The following is a 16,609-nucleotide window of genomic DNA, read 5'->3' on the forward strand; positions in this document are numbered from 1 at the left end:
CTCCACAGATGCTGCCAGTCCTGCTGAGTTTCTCCAACAATTTACATTTTTACCTTCCCTATTTGCCTGCTGAATTTGGTGTTAACATTTTGAGTATCATTCATTGACAAGCACCCAAAAATCCCTCTGTACTGCCGCTTTCTACAGACTTTCTCCATTTAAATAATATTCAGCTCTTCTATTCTTCCTGCCAGGGCAGGCTTCCTGTACACGCTTAAAGCAAAGCATGTCAGGTCAGCTTTCAATACTAAGCATTTTGAATGTCCTAGCGAGCAAACTGCACTCTGATGAACACACAGTATAGTACTGTGGAATGAAATGTACATAATTGTCCATTAGAGACAGGAGCAGTAAGAAGTACATAATATACAGCATGTGAACTTGTTGATGCATCAAACTCACCCCTTTGATAGATTGTGTCCAGAAGAACATAAGAAATAGAAGTCAGATTGTCCAATTTGACCCTTCACATCTTCAAGCCATGTCAGATAACAGTGATCTTCTAGCTCAATATTATTTTGCTCTCTTTCTATCCAAAATTCAATTTTCGCAGTTTTGAAAATACTCTGAGCAAAAATAGACTGAGGACTAGTTTCCAAAGATTCACCAAGCATATTTCTCATCTCATTCCCTTATCCCCAGACAATTCCAAACAAGGGAAACATTTTTTCAGCATCCAAACCATCGAGACCCTTAAAGGTTTGGACTGGTACTTTCTGTTGACCTATTTCGCTGCTTATATTCCCTGGAGTTTAATAACCTGGCTTTTCTGGAAGTCTGACCTTCATATTATGGGTCCTGAACTTAACCTAAATTAACCTGTGCACTTGGAACCTGATAGAATGGACTAAGAACAATGAGCAACATTGGGATCAAGTGTGAAACAGGCATTGCACGGGACTCAATCAGGTTCCTGCCATGAAGCGACAGGTGTATTTCACACTGAAGTTAAAATGATGAAAGATGTGTATGACTGTCAAATAAAACCCACACAGAATCCCCACACACTGACGAATACAAATTGGCTGCAAGAAAATGCACGACTAGCATTTCCCCACAGACATAAAAACAGGTTTAAAACAAGCACATCATACATCTCAAAGATCTGCTGAGCCAGAAACATAACATTTAGCTTCCATTTCCACTCTTATCATTCTCTTTACTTTCCCTTCAGATGTGCTAAAATGACTGAAGGTCACTGGTTTCTGTGTTTCCTTCCCGAAGCTTAACTCGACTTCGCTGTCTGAGCTGAGTCGTAAATTGTGATAATGTGTTTGCTGTTGAGCCCATGACCTACGTCAAACTTCCCCCTACTGCGCACAGAGCAGGTTGTTCACTCTGGGCTATACATGCACTGCTCAAACTCCCAGACCCTTTCTCTGACATCTATTGAGCAGATTCATGACCTGGCAATCTCAGTGCAGTTTCTGTCCAATGATCAGAGTACCAGACAAAACTGGGACTAGATATTGGTCTTAGGAAGGAATGTAAATAAAGCATTATCACATCCATTGCCAGACAAGGGAGTCTGTGGCTAAGCCAATATGCAATGCCCATCCCTAATTGTCCAGAGGGCAATTAAGACATTGTTGTGGGTCTGGAGTAACATGTAGGCCAAACCAGGTAAGGATGACAGATTTCCTTCCCTAAAAGGAATTTTGAGCCAGATGGGTTTTTCCAACCATCAACAATAGTTTCTTGGAAATCATTAGTCTCAGTTCCAGATTCTTTTTAATGAATCCAATTGCCACCATCTGCCATGGTGAGATTTAAATCTAGATCCCCAAAATATTATCTGAGTTTTTGAACTAATAGTCCAGCAGAAATACCACAAGGCTATTACATCCCATCCTATGAATGTTCAATCATGGATACAGTTCCACTATACTTAACAGAGAATTGTAATACTGCAGAACTCTCTGCACCTACCATGCTGTTCATCTTGGATGATGAAGAGCCTGCTCTTTGTCCCTTTAGGCTGTGCAATTCTTCAACTCGCCCGTCTCTGACTCCATGGCTCAATCGCCGTCCAGACGTGCCCTCAGAGGATGACCTCAGGCGCCTCTCCACCCACTTCTCCTCATGGCGCGGACTGAATGTCCTGTTCACAGTCACTGCAGAAATGAAACCAGACAGAATGGTGGTCATCTTAACAGGCGAGCGTAGCTGTACAGAGCAGGGTTATAAAGTGCTTAGTTACTGATAAGACAAGAGCAAGGCAAGCTACAGACTCCACTGGTCAAGTAGAACTTGGTAATGAGAAGGAATCCTATGGCACATTATCAAACCAAGTTGAGATAATTTATGAATGGCACTGTAAATCCAGCAGAGAACTTGCATTTAAAATTTTGACCCTCCAGTACAAGTTAAGGGGAAGTAATCGCCTCGTGGTATTATTACTAGAAGATTAATCCAGAGACCCCAGGTAATGACCCAGGTTCAAAGCCTACAATGACAGATCGTGGAATCAATAAAAATCTGGAATTAAGAGACTAGTGACAATGATTTTTTGGGAAAACCTACCTGGTTCACCAATGTTCTTTAGGAAAGGAAATCGGTCATCCATATCAATTTAGCCTACACATGACTCCAGACTGAAAGCAATAGAGAATCATGGAGTCATGCAACATGGAAGCCTCCAGGTAGTTAGGAATGGGCAATAAATGCTGGCCCACACCCCATGACTAAACGAGAAAAAAAAAGCTGAGAATTTACATCAACAAATACAGGCTTGTGGTCCGTTTCTGAAATTCATGTTCTACTTTATAAGAGCCATTTTCAAGATGCGGGCATCACTAGCAAGGCCAGTATTTCTTGGCCATCCCTAATTCTCTTTGACAAAGTGATGGTCAGCTACCTCTTGAAACCTGCAAGTACCGCAATTTGCTGCAATAAACAGGAATGCTCAGGCCACCTCCATTTGTAGAAAACCACACTACTGACAATCAGGCAGGGCAGGACCAAACCAGGTAAAGAGTGCAGGTTTCCCTCCTTTCAGGGCATCAGGAAACCAGATGGGCTTTTACAGCAATCTGTGGCCATTGATGAGACTACCTGTTTATTTGTAACAAGAAAGCACTCTAGTTATATTCAATTGACTGAAGTTAAATTTTATTGAACAATCCAAATACAAGCCTCTGAGTTATTCGCATGGGCCTCCATGGAGATCTTCAGTCTCATAATACAGCCACTGTGCTGTCATGGATTCATTTTGTGCAAGACACATAGGCCGTAGGACCATAAAATGGAGGAGCAGAATTAGGCCATTCGGCCCATTGACTCTGCTCTGCCATTTGATCATGGATGACATGTTTCTCAATCCCACTTGTTAGGGACCAGATTAAACCTCCTCAAAACGTATTAAGATGATATCCCAACTTTTTATTTTTCAATACAAGCGTAAGGCATTGTGTTCTGAATGCAGTTTGGTCAAACCTGAAGCAAAACACATTGCATTCTTACACAATAGCTAAGATACAGACAAAATAAGAACTTTTAAAAATTAGCTTAACCATAACTCTATCAAAATACTTAAAATAATTTATATGTTAGCTACCACCAATTAGGTGTTCCAAGATAGTAACATCCCATAAACACACCCTTGGCAGAGGCAAATTCAGTAAAATAGATGGTCTCACATGCAATGTTTCTCCAGTCCATGAAGAAAGACAATCAAGACAAAACTCCGTGAGAGAGAACTCAAATACTTTGCTGTAGCAGGGAGAAATGTATAGGACCTTCCAACCCTCAACAGCTACTCAAAGTTAAATTAAAGTCCTGGTTCTGCAGGAGCTTGAGCCCACCCCTTTATGCTGCTGCTATTGTTCTAACTTTAAAACAAAACTTAAGCTAATATCTTGCTGGGCTCGGAAAAGGCAGTTCAGCTCCAAGGTTTACAACACTTGCTTTCAAAAGAAATGTGACAGAACAAATCCTTCTTAAAGGCATATCTTGTAACACATTCCCCTGTCTACTCCCTAACCAATCTCTAACCTATCTCTGTCATAAAGACACTCGATGACTTGGTCCCCACAGCCTTCAGTTATGAGTTCTATAGAATCACCACCCTCTGGCTAAAGAAATTCTTCTTCATCTCAGTTCTAAACGGTCATCTCTTCACTCTGAGGCTGTGTCCCTGGGTCCTAGTTTCTGCTACTCGTGGAAACATCTCTCTCCCACCCCCCTTTCTACTCTCTCCACGCCTCTCAGCATTCTGTAAGTTTCAATTAGATCTCTCCTCATCCTTCTAAACTCCATCAAGTATGGACCAAGAGTTCTCAACTGCTGCTCAGAGGAAGTCTTTCTAAGACAGGTTGTTGCTTGCCAGTGAAACTATGTATTATCAGTTTTTTTAAGTTTAAAAATGAATGGTTACTCCTTTATTTATGAACAGAAGTTTTTGTTGAAGTGTGTTGTTGAACAGTGTGGAACGCCAAGATAAGAATGAAAGATTTCCCCCTCCCTTAGCTGGTGTTTCCCAGATTACAATTGTTTATGTATGTCACAAGTCACTGGGATCTACACACTCCCAATTTATGGAAGGTCTGTGTAATCAGCCTGAGGGCAAAGCTGTGGAAATGCAGATGCAAGTCTTAATGCTACATAACTGAATTTGCAACTCTATAGTAAAGTTCCTCACAATGCACAACTCAATGCAGCTTTGGGGTCCAAGCTGCTACAAGTGCTCAAGCAAAAATCAAAGCTTTTTGTAAATTGATTGAGTTGGCTTGACCAGGGAAATTCTTCTAAGTGTCCAACCTTCCCATCTCCTAATTTGTCTCTCCCTTTGGTTTGTGTGATCAGCAACTTCTCAGCTCATCTCACTGTCTCCCTCCTCTGCATTTCCTGTCCTCTCTTAACCATTGCTACTCATATTCACACCCAGTTGGACTCTCCAATCCAGCCATGACAATCACAGATAACAAAACCTCCAATAAATTCACATCTCCCTTTTCTTTCCTGACTGAAATTCCTTCTGCATCCTCACGTGGCAAAATACATTCTCCCTCAGATCACTTACAAATTTTCAACGGCCTAAACTTCAACCAACTATTAGCCACAATACATTGCTTATTGAGCTGCTCAATCACATCCTCATTGCTATCTTGGATACCATACTGGGAAGGTGGTGGTGAAATATGTGGAAAAATAAACCATCAATAGATTTCACAACGGAAATCTGAAACCTTTACCTGGCCATCAGCTCAGGTAATGCAGGGATCCAGCAGAGGCAACAAAACTACAGATATTAATCAGCATGAGCCTGAAAAGATTAGGAGACTAACATACTTCCAATGCACAATTATTCAAACCGTGTGACCAAACTAAGGAGACAACTCTCAATCACTTTGAGACGTTCTGTTCTATCAAAAGCATTCTCACAGAACCTGCTGGACGTACAGAACAGCCAAAATGACTTCCAAGAAAAGCACTGCACTTCTGACCATTACGCAACATTTACTTCTAAGAGGACACCAGTTTTGTGCCAGTTTATGTTCAACACTGGTCATATACTGCAGGTGATTACTAATGGCTACACTTGAAAATTAAAATCCTTAGCAACTGTTAGCAAAAGCAATATTGGAAGTGAAGTAATTACATTTGTATCTGTGCAGCCAGTTGTGAGAAAGAGGGTGTAATGAACTTAAGACTGGAGAAGTTAGGACTCTTTTCTTTGGAGACTAAAGGCAAACTTGATTTTTTAAAAATTCATTCATGGGACATGGGCCATGGGCATCATCTGTATTTATTGCCCATGCTAACAACATTGTTCTGGGTCTGAAGTCATATGTGTGTCAGATCAGGTAAGGATGGCAAATTTCCTTCCCTAAAAGGTATCTGTTTTAAAACAACTATTACATAGTTACATGATCATCTTCGGTTAGCCTTTTTATATTCCAGTTTTTTTTTGAAAATTTAATTAAAATGTCTTCATTCATAGGATGGGACTTGAACGCTTCTCCCCAGAATATTAGCCTGGGGTTCTCGATTACTAGACCAGCAACAGTGCCAGAATGCTACCATATTCCTGTAAATTAAAGCATTCAAAATCATGAAGAATCTGAAAAGATTAAATAGGCAGAAACTATTACCACTTCTGAATGATCAGCAACAAAGGACACAGATTTATATTGGCAAAAGTAACGTGAGCGAGGATTTTTTCAATGCTTTTGGTTAGGATCTGGAATGCACTGCCTGAGATTTTGGTGGATTAGAGTGGTGCTGGAAAAGCACAGCAGTTCAGGCAGCATCCGAGGAGCAGGAAAATTGACATTTCGGCAAAAGCCCTTCATCAGGAAAGAGATTTTGGTGGAGACAAATTCATTCAAAAGGAGTTAGCCTGTTACCTTGCAAAGGAACAATGTTGCTGCTTTTGAGAAGAAGCTAGAAAAAATGGCACTGAGCCAAATGATCAGAGAGCCAATGCAGACAAGATAGGCCAAATGGTTTTATTTTCATTTGTCATAATTCTGAGATTCACGTTCACAATGAAGGTTCTTTCAAAAACATTCCAACTGGTGAAGTCGTCAAACTGGAATCACAAACAGAAATATTCATGGAGGTGCCAGTGAACAGATTGGAGGGATGTCTGAACTGACAGTGTCTTACCTATACAAGGTAATGAGATAAGAACAAACAAAAAGCTGGAGTTTGCTCAACAATTCATGTAGAATCTGCAGAGAAAAACAGAGTTAACATTTCAGGTCAATTACTGAACTGGTTTGACATCAGTGAACCAGATGGGCTTTTACTACAAGTGTTTCATGATCACCATCAGACTTTTGATTCCAGATTATTATTAAAATGCTGCCATCTGCCATGATAGAATTCAAACCCAAGTGCCCACTAAGATCTTGTCAGCTGTAAAGGTGGTATGTTTTATATTTTTGTACTTTTGCTTGGGGATTAAAATGGGAAAAGAACTATTTTAAAAAACAAGAGTTATTGAAGATTAAGGCACTTCTTTAAAAGTAGGTATCTGACACTCATTGTAAATGCAGTTTACACAGCCATTGTTGCAACCAATGGGAAAAGCCTATTTGTTGATGGGCTGGAGCCAGGGAGCTATGTATTAGTGCATCTTGAGCCAGCAACAACGATGTGATTGGCTCTCAGCAGGCTGAATAACATGTGGATGCAAATATTTGAAGCCACTAGCAGCCTGCTCCTGAAGCAAAGGAGCTGTTTGCAGGCAAAATTACCTCAAGCCTGAAAGAAGGGCTTTTGCCCGAAACGTCGATTTTACTGCTCCTCGGATGCTGCCTGAACTGCTGTGCTCTTCCAGCACCACTAATCCTGAAAATAGCCAGTTTATTTCATCTCATCAATTTCTGTAAGCTTTGAATCAATGCATCAGATACCTTTGTGTGTTAAATAGTCATTCTGTACATCCTATAAAGTACCTGAAGGAAGAAAAATTGAGAAGCAACATTCTAATCAGCAAAGGTTAATCTCAGCTGGATCACGAGCTGAATGAGATAACAACCACCTTACCAGTTTCCTCTCTGATTGGTGAAATAACTAGAGACAACAGGTGTTGAAACAGGGAGTGAGGAGTGCCTCATAAGGTGCTGGATGCAGACTGAACAGGAGCTTCCAAGTGGAGATTGGATTAGCTATTGTTGGGCTATGAAGAGTGAGCAATAAATGGATTTGGGTATTTTACATAGCAGCCTGTACAGAACTGGTGAGCTAAATGGTGTTCCCCAATGCTGTACGATTCTAAACTTCTATGGTTTGGCTTCTACTAACTCTAATTCTTTCTAAATCTTATCCATTATAAGACCATAAGAAATAGGAACACAAGGAGGCCATTCAGCCCCTTGTTCCTGCTCTACCATTAATTAGGATAATGGATCATGGCTGATCCAACATTCCTCACATCCAATTTCCCAACCTTTCTCTATAACCTTTGATCCCAATGCTAATCAAGATCTATCTATTTCAGTCTTAAGATGTTGTGAAACTTGAAAGGGTTCAGAAAAGAATTACAAGAATGTTGCATGGATTGGAGGATTTCAGCTACATGGAGAGGCTGAATAAGCTGGGGCTTTTTTCCCCTGGAGCGTCACAAGTTGAGGGGTGACTTCATAGATTTTTATAAAATCAAGAGGGGCATGGATAGGGTAAATAATCAAGGTCTTTTTCCTGTGTTGGAGTGAGTCCAGAACTAGAGGGCACAGGTTTAGGGTGAGTGTGGAAAGATTTGAAACAGACCTAAAGGGAAACTTTTTCACACAGAGGGTGGTGCGTGTTTAGAATGAGCTGCCAGAAGAAGTGGTGGAGGCTGGTACAATTACAATTTTTGAAAGGCATCTGGATGGGTATATCAGGGGAAGGATTTAGAGGGATATGGGCCTAGTGCTGGCAAAAGGGACTAGCTTAGGTTAGGATATCTGGTCTGCATGGACAAGTTGGTCCAAAGGGTCTGTTTCCACGCTGTACATCTCTATGACTCCATGACTTAAAGCTCACTAGTCTGTAATTTCCCACAATATCCCAGTTGCCTATCTTAAACAAAGAAACAATGTTATCTATTCTCCTGTCCTCTGAGACCTCCCCTGAGACTCAAGAGAATACAAAGATTTCATGTAAGGACCCAGCAATTTCCTTATGTGCCTCCCTCAGTGTTCTGGGATAGATCTTCTCAGGTCCTGGGGTCTTTCATTAAAACACCCAATACCACCACCTTTTTTAATACTAACATGCACTTGTGAAATAACTGTACCAAGGCCAGTATCTCAACAGCAAGTCATCTTTTGTTTAAATATGCACAGTACATGGGCTCTGACCAGCAAACTCAAAGCCAGTCCCCAGACTGAGTGGACCTTCTGAATCTTCTGTTTATATCAGTCAGCCAGGGCTCCCTGATTGAGGTTGGTAACCTGGGCCAATCAGCGATCTCATAGTCAATAAGGACACACTGAAGAGATAATTTTATAGCTTCAAAAAAAGTCTATTTTAAAAAAACTGTTATCCTATGTTTATTTACAACTGACTTCAATGCAAGGCTGTCAATCACTCTGTTTACTCTGTCACGTGAGCTCGACTCCAGAACCTCTTTCACCTGTGTCCAGTGAAAGTTGACTTTCACTCTCATTCTTACATCTTTTTGCTCAAAGTTAAAATTCATTGTGGAGAGGAGTAAGTTTAATGTATTCAAAATCCATTCACTTGGGCATAGTTTAAATCTGTTCAAAAAGAAAGTAAGACGAGGATCTGTTCAGTGTCACTCGCTTTAATGTGGCCCGTAACTTTAACATGTTTTTCTGCCCACAATACTCTCAAATGCTTTTTTCAATAAACTTGTATACAAATATTTTGAATATAGATTTATATTGTACATATAAATAAAATGACAAATAAGAAACATTCACTATATAGTTCAAATGGTACAAGTTGTATATTTAATCTTTTTGAGTAGTCACATGCATGGATCAGAGAATCTAAAATAGATTATAAACTGCTAAAAACATACTGATGATGCCAGCAGAACTGACTGATGCACATGAAGCTGATTTTTATTTTGAAATTCTAACTTCACCTCTCTTCACATGCCCATCTTGTCCTCCCCAAATCCGGGTTTAATTTCCATTGTCACGAATGGACTGTGACTCCTTATCTTCCAAAGCAGAAATGAATTACTTCCAAATCTCAGCCACACAACTAGTTTCCGTGAATGATTAGCTCCTCTAATCAGAAAATGATGACATAAAATTTGCACGCTGCCTCCCTCTCTGTATCCTACAGCATCTGGCAAGAATTCCAATTAACTGCTTAACAGCAACACTCCTTCAGCACGATCCATGCACAACCATATGTATGCTGGTGTGTAAAAGAATTGACAGAAGGGTGGAGGTTGCTGTATCCTTACTGTTATTGACATGGTGAAGACATAAGATATAGGAATTAAAGTTTGAGAACTGAAGCTATCCCAAATCTATTACTACTTGGAAAATGCTCAAATAATTATAGAGTATGGTATTTTCACACAAATGTCATTCTGACAATTGGATCCTACTTTAGAAATAGAGACATGTACAAGATCATGTCAAAATCTCCTCTTTCCCTTACCACATCACCTCCTCCACCCTCATCACAATATCACATCTATCATATGTTTCATGTCTTATCTCTAAAGTCAGTTAAATGGAAAAATGTGAGTTAAAAACAATAAGAAATTGTTTCTAAATGAATACTGATTCTTAATTTTTTGATGGCCATGAGTTATTGTAAATTAAGGCAGCAATGAGTAGAATTTCTGACTTCTATCCATAAATTGCATCAAGCCAAAGGAGTTACTTAGCAGGATTGTGATACATATAAAGTGTATTTTCTCCCATTCTCTTTTCTCTCTCTTGTTTTCCTCCCAAGTCAAATTTTCAAAATCCTGTGAGTGAAGCATTATAGTTGGGACTGTAACATTACAATTGACTGTAAATCTTGGAGGGAGTTAATTGTATATTCTCTTCTATTTATTTGTTCTAAAATTTCCAAATTGTAGAGTCACAGAATGATGCAGTACAGGAGCGCATTCTGCCCATTCCACTTAGGCTAGTTCCTTGAAAGAGCTATTCAATTAGTGTTACTTCTTTGCTCCCTCAGAGTCATACAGCACAGAATCATTTCAAGTAATTAACCAATTCTCTTTTGCAAGTCACTATAAAATTTCTCATGCTTTCAGACAGTGCATTCCAGATTATAATTTCTGCGTTAAAAACTTCTGTCACTGGAGTAGTTTCTCCCCATCTATTCAATCAAAATCTTCCAATATTTTAAACACATCTATTAAAATCTTTGTTTCAAGTTCTGCACTCTGAAATCTCAGCTTCAACAATCTCTCCAAGCAATGAAGCCCCACATCGCCGGTATTATTCTAGGGAATTTTCTTCTTTTAACATAATAAGTTTTTTGTTAATTCATGGAATGTGGGCACCACTAACTAAAGTTAGCATTTATTATCCATCCCAAATTAAGAATCAACATTCCTATGGGTTAGGTGAGGAGGACAGCAGATATTCTTCCCCTGAAGGGCATGAGTGAGCTGGATGGGTTTTCCCCCTTAATAATCAACAATGGTTATACCGTCATCATTAGACTGACTTTTTAATTCGAGACTTGTATTGAATTCAGATTTCACTGTCTGCTATGGTGGGATTCAAGCCCATATTGCCAGAATAGGAGCCCAGGTTTCTGGATTACTGTCCAATGACATTGCCACTACACCATCACCTCCCCACATGCTTTTCAAAGTGTTGCGCCAGGACTAAATTTTGAGTTACTCGAGAATTTGTGAGCCGAGGGTGGCGTAATATGTGCCATTCTGGTCATTTTACATACGAGAAGGTGCTGGCTAGGCTTCAGTTACATGAAAGGTTCCTGATGAAGGGCTTTTGCCCGAAACGTTGATTTTCCTGCTCCTCGGATGCTGTCTGACCTGCTGTGCTTTTCCAGCACCACTCTAATCTAAACTTCAGTTACTTTCTGTACAGCAGAGATGGATGAGGAGAGACCTGATTGAAGTGTATAAAATCGAAAAGGGACATGCACAGGGTAGATAGGAATTAACAGTTTCCCTCAACTGAAGAGTCAATGGGGGTGGGGGGAGGGAGCAAATAAATTTTATATGAAAACCAGGAAATTTGGAGGGGATTTGATTTCACCAGAGGGTGATGAGAATCTGGAATGCACTGACTGGAAGGGTAGCAGAGGCAGGAATTCTCACAAACTTTTAAAAGTATGCAGATGAGCACTTCAAATGTCATAACATTCAAGACAACAGGCTAAGTGCAGGAAAGTGGGATTAATGTAGATAGAGTGGCAAAGACTCAAAGGGCCAAAGGGTCTCTGTTGTGCTGCAGGACTTTATGGAGTTAGTCACTGTTGCTTTAAATCCAGTCAATTCATCGTGCATCATTCAATGTATTTCATTATTTTAAACTTTTAATCAACAGCCTAATTGGGCTCCCAGTGGTAAATTAGATCAAGCAAGTGAAATGGTGCTATTTATAAATTATTCACAAAAAGCTGTCAGCGCTCAAAAACTGTGATCTTAGCATTTTGTCAACTGCTGTGAGGTGGACAATTACGTTGTGTGTATAAATAAGATGTATAAATGCAGCAGACCTGCTGATTTGAAGTCTTTCACACTTGGTTGGTTCTTCCAACTCAGTGATGTCAAAGTTGCCCAACCATTAACTAAGAGAACATGTGGGTGATCTCTTCACCTCCAATAGCTGCAAAGGTTATTAGCAGCCTTCGTGTTTGCTTAATCTGTGTTTTGTGGGGCATTGACAGATAGATCAGTTCTCCTTTGTAAGCAAGTGGTGTCTTTTAGAGCTCCCTCCTTCCAAATAGAAGATATGAACATTAAAATAATAGCTTGTTTATAAGTACAGTGCAAGACTCACTCATACAGGACCTTGCATCTATTCTTCAACTACTGCAGGATAAATATTAATATTTGCTTGCATCTCAAGATAATTACAGCAATAGTTCAAAAACAGTGAACTTCAACTTATTAATTCTGCCTGAATGTTGTCACATTTTCAACTTGCCATCCTCTCCAAATTATCTTCACAAGTGCACTCTCACGAGTCTGAGCTTATTAAAGTGAGATCTGTCCCTTACTACCTTTAATTCCCAGCTAAACTCCTGCAGTGTGCAATTAACAGCTAATTTCCCATTTGACACCACAGAGTCAGCAATTGCAACAAAGATCATTTGGCCCATCATACTTCCACCTGTTCTACAAACAGCTATTTGATTTTTGAATAATTATTCATGCAATGAGAATCTCACTGGCCAAGTTTTTGTTGTCCTTCATTTGGGTGGTGGGGCCCTGTCTTCTTGAACTGTTGCAGTCCATGGTGTAGCTTGGACAACCACTGAGCATTTAGGGAGGAAATTCCAAGATTTTGACCCAATAACAGTAAAGGGACAGTAGATGTCATTTGGACAAAGGGAGAATTCATAAAAACTAAATCGATGGGATGTGGGCTTTGCTGGCTGGGCCAGCATTTATTGACGAGCCCTAATTGCCTGAAAGTGAGCTGCCTTTTTGAACAGTTGCAATGCCTCTGATGTAGAGACTTTCAAGACTGTTTAGGGAGTTCAGGATTTTGACCCATGATACTTCAGGAACAGTGACATATTTCCAAATTAGGACAATGAGTGGCTTGGAGGGGAACTTGTGGGGTGGTGTTCCCATGCATCTGTTGTCCTCGTCCTTCTAGGTGGCAGTGTTTGTGGGTTTTGAAGATGCTATCTAAGACATCTTGGTGAATTTCTGCAGTGCATTTTGTAGACAGTACACACTGCTGCTGCTGAGCATCAGTGATGGAGGAATACGAAGTGGATGTGGTATCAATCAAGTCAGAGTCAGAGTCAGAGTCATAGAGATGTACAGCATGGAAACAGACCCTTCGGTCCAACCAGATATCCATGCCGACCAGATATCCCAACCCAATCTAGTCCCACCTGCCAGTATTCAGACCATATCCCTCCAAACCCTTCCTATTCATATACCCATCCTCGTAAATGTTGCAATTGTACCAGCCTCTACCACTTGCTGTGGCAGCGCATTCCATACACGTACCACCCTCTGCGTGAAAAGGTTACCCCTCAGATCCCTTTTATATCTTTCCTCTCTCACCCTAAATCTATGCCCTCTAGTTCTGGACTCCTCCACCCCAGGGAAAAGGCTGTCTATTTATCCTATCCATGCCCCTCAATTTTGTAAACCTCTGTAAGGTCACCCCTCAGCCTCTGACGCTCCAGGGAAAACAGCCCTAGCCTATTCAATCTCTCCCTATAGCTCAAATCCTCCAACCCTGGCAACATCCTTGTAAATCTTTTCTGAACCCTTTCAAGTTTCACAACATCCTTCTGATAGGAAGGAGACCAGAATTGCAGGCAATATTCCAACAGTGGCCTAGCCAATGTCCTGTACAGCCACAACATGACCTCCCAACTCCTGTACTCAGATCAATAAAGGAAAGCATACCAAATGTCTTCTTCACTATCCTATCTACCTGAGAGTCCACTTTGAAGGAGCTATGAACCTGTAATCCAAGGTCTCTTTCTTCACCAACACTCCCTAGGACCTTACCATTAAGTGTATAAGTCCTGCTAAGATTTGCTATCCCAAAATGCAGCACCTCAGGTTTCTCAGGAAATAAGGGAGGCTATCAATTTGAAAGAGAAGGCATATAAAATGTCCTAGATCAGCAGGAAACTAGAAGACTGGGAAAGCTTTAAAGGTCAAGTAAGATAAAACATAAGGAAAAACTAGCACAGAATATAAAGACAGATAGCAAAAGTTCCTATAAATATATAGGATGAAAAGGAGTGTCATGTGATATGATAAAATGGCAAAGCATCGACTAGGTATTTTGTGCTGGTCTTCACAGTGGAGAACACGAATAACATGCCAGTAATTGACAAAGAGACATTGGTAGGTGAGGACCTGGAAACAATCATTATCACAGAAGAGATAGTGTTGGTAAAGCTAATGGAGCTAAGGTCTTGATGGAATGCATCCCAGGGTACTAAAAAGGATGTTGGGAGAAATAGCAAGTGCACTCTGGGGTAGTTCCAGCAGATTGGAGAACAGCAAATGTGATGCCACTGATTAAAAACGGCGGTAGACAAAAGATGGGAAATTATAGACTGATTAGCTTAACTTTTGTAGTGGGGAAGATGCTTGAATCTATTATCAAGTAAGAAATTGCAAGGCATTTTGACAGAAATTGTCCCATAGGGCAGACATAGCATGGGTTCATGAAGGGCAGGTCATGTTTAACTAATCTTTTGGAATTCTATGAAGACATTACAAGCACAGTGGACAATGGGGACCCAGTAGATGTGGTGTACTTAGATTTCCAAAAGGCCCTCAACAAGGTGCTGCACAAGAGATTGCTGCATAAGATAAAGATGCATGGCATTACAGGTAAAATATTAGCATAAGTAGAGGATTGGTTGACTAACAGGATGCGAAGTGTGGGAATAAAGGAGTGCTATTCTGGTTGGCAATCAATAACTAGTGGTGTGCCTCAGGGATCAATGTTGGGACTGCAATTATTCACAATTTATGTAGATTATTTGGAGTTAGGGATCAGATGTAGTGCGTCAAAGTTTGCAGATGATACTAAGATGGGTGGCAGAACAAAGTGTGCAGAGGACTGTGAAACTTTACAGAGGAACACAAATACTTTAACTGATTGGGCATAGGTCTGGCAGATGGAATGCAATGTTAGTAAATGCGAAGTCATCCATTTTGGTAAGTGGTACAGTAAAAAGGACTATTACTTGAATGGTAAACGATTGCAGCATGCTGCTATGCAGAGGTACCTGGGTGCTCTTATGCAGAGAAGGTTGGTCTGCAAGTACAACAGGTAATTTGGAAGACAAATGGAATTTAGTTCTTCATTGCTAAAAGGATAGAGTTTAAAAGCAGGGATGTTATGTTGCAGCTATATAGGGTGCTGGTGAGGTTACACCTGGAGTACTGCATGCAGTTTTGGTCTCCTTACTTGACAAAGAATGTACTGGCACTAGAGGGGGTATAGCAGAGGTTCACGAGGTTGATTCCGGTGTTGAGGAGATTGGCTTATGAAGTGAGACGGAGTACACAGGGATTATATTCATTAGAATTTAGAAGAATGGAGGGGGCGGGGGATTCTTATGAAGGGAATAGATAAGATAGATAAAGGATGGTTCCACAGGCAGATGAAATTAGGGTAAGAGGGCATAGCCTCAAAATTAGGGTGAGTACATTTACGACTGAATTACGAAGGAACTTCTTCACCCAGAAGATTGTGAATCTCTGGAATTCCCTGCCCAATGAAGGAGTTGACATTACTTCAGTAAATGTTTTTCAAGGTAAGATAGATTTTTTTTGAAAAACGAGAGAGAGAGAGGAAGAGAGAGAGAGAGAGAAAGAGAGGGAGAGAAAGAGAGGGAGAGAAAGAGAGAGAGAGAGAAAGAGAGAGAGAGAGAAAGAGAGAGAGAGAGAGAGAAAGAGAGAGAGAGAGAAAGAGAGAGAGAGAGAGAGAAAGAGAGTGAAAGAGAAAGAGAGAGAGAAAAAAAGATAGAAAACTGAGAAAGAGAGAGTTAAAGGAGAGAGAGAGAGAGATAAAGGAGAGAGAGAGAGAGAGAGAGACAGACAGAGAGACAGACAGAGAGAGAGACAGAGAGAGAGAGAGACAGAGAGACAGACATACAGAGAGGGAAAGGGAAAGACAGAGACAGAGAGGGAAAGACAGAGAGGGAAAGACAGAGAGGGAAAGACAGAGAGGGAAAGACAGAGAGGGAAAGACAGAGAGGGAAAGACAGAGAGGGAAAGACAGAGAGGGAAAGAGTAAGAGAACGAGAATGAGAAAGAGAAAGAGAGAAAAAAGAGAGAAAAAAGAGAGAGAGAGAGAAGAGAGAGAGAGAGAGAGGAGAGAAAGAGTGAAAGAGAGAGAGAGAAGAGAGAGAGAGAGAGAAGAGAGAGAAAGAGTGAAAGAGAGTGAAAGAGAGAGAGTGAAAGAGAGAGAGTGAAAGAGAAAAAGAGAGGAAACAAGAAAGAGAAAGAGAGAAAGAGAGAGAGGGAGAGAAAGAGAAAGAG

At 40.5% G+C, this 16,609-nt stretch overlaps 1 protein-coding gene across 10 annotated transcripts in view; it reads right to left on the minus strand.

The window, feature by feature from the left end:
* Nucleotides 1-16,609, minus strand: part of ccser1 (coiled-coil serine-rich protein 1) — a 1,301,473-nt gene that overhangs the window by 1,080,439 nt on the left and 204,425 nt on the right. For all 10 annotated transcript variants that reach the window (XM_087979948.1, XM_087979953.1, XM_087979945.1 and 7 more), the window contains one exon: nt 1,930-2,114. In XM_087979948.1, coding sequence (XP_087836074.1) covers nt 1,930-2,114 — 185 coding nt within the window. The remainder of the gene's footprint in view (nt 1-1,929; nt 2,115-16,609) is intronic.

This window comes from Chiloscyllium plagiosum, unplaced genomic scaffold, assembly GCF_037043375.1.
Source record: "Chiloscyllium plagiosum isolate Xiang-an unplaced genomic scaffold, Cpla_swu_hap1 HiC_scaffold_36, whole genome shotgun sequence".
Lineage (NCBI taxonomy): Eukaryota > Metazoa > Chordata > Chondrichthyes > Orectolobiformes > Hemiscylliidae > Chiloscyllium > Chiloscyllium plagiosum.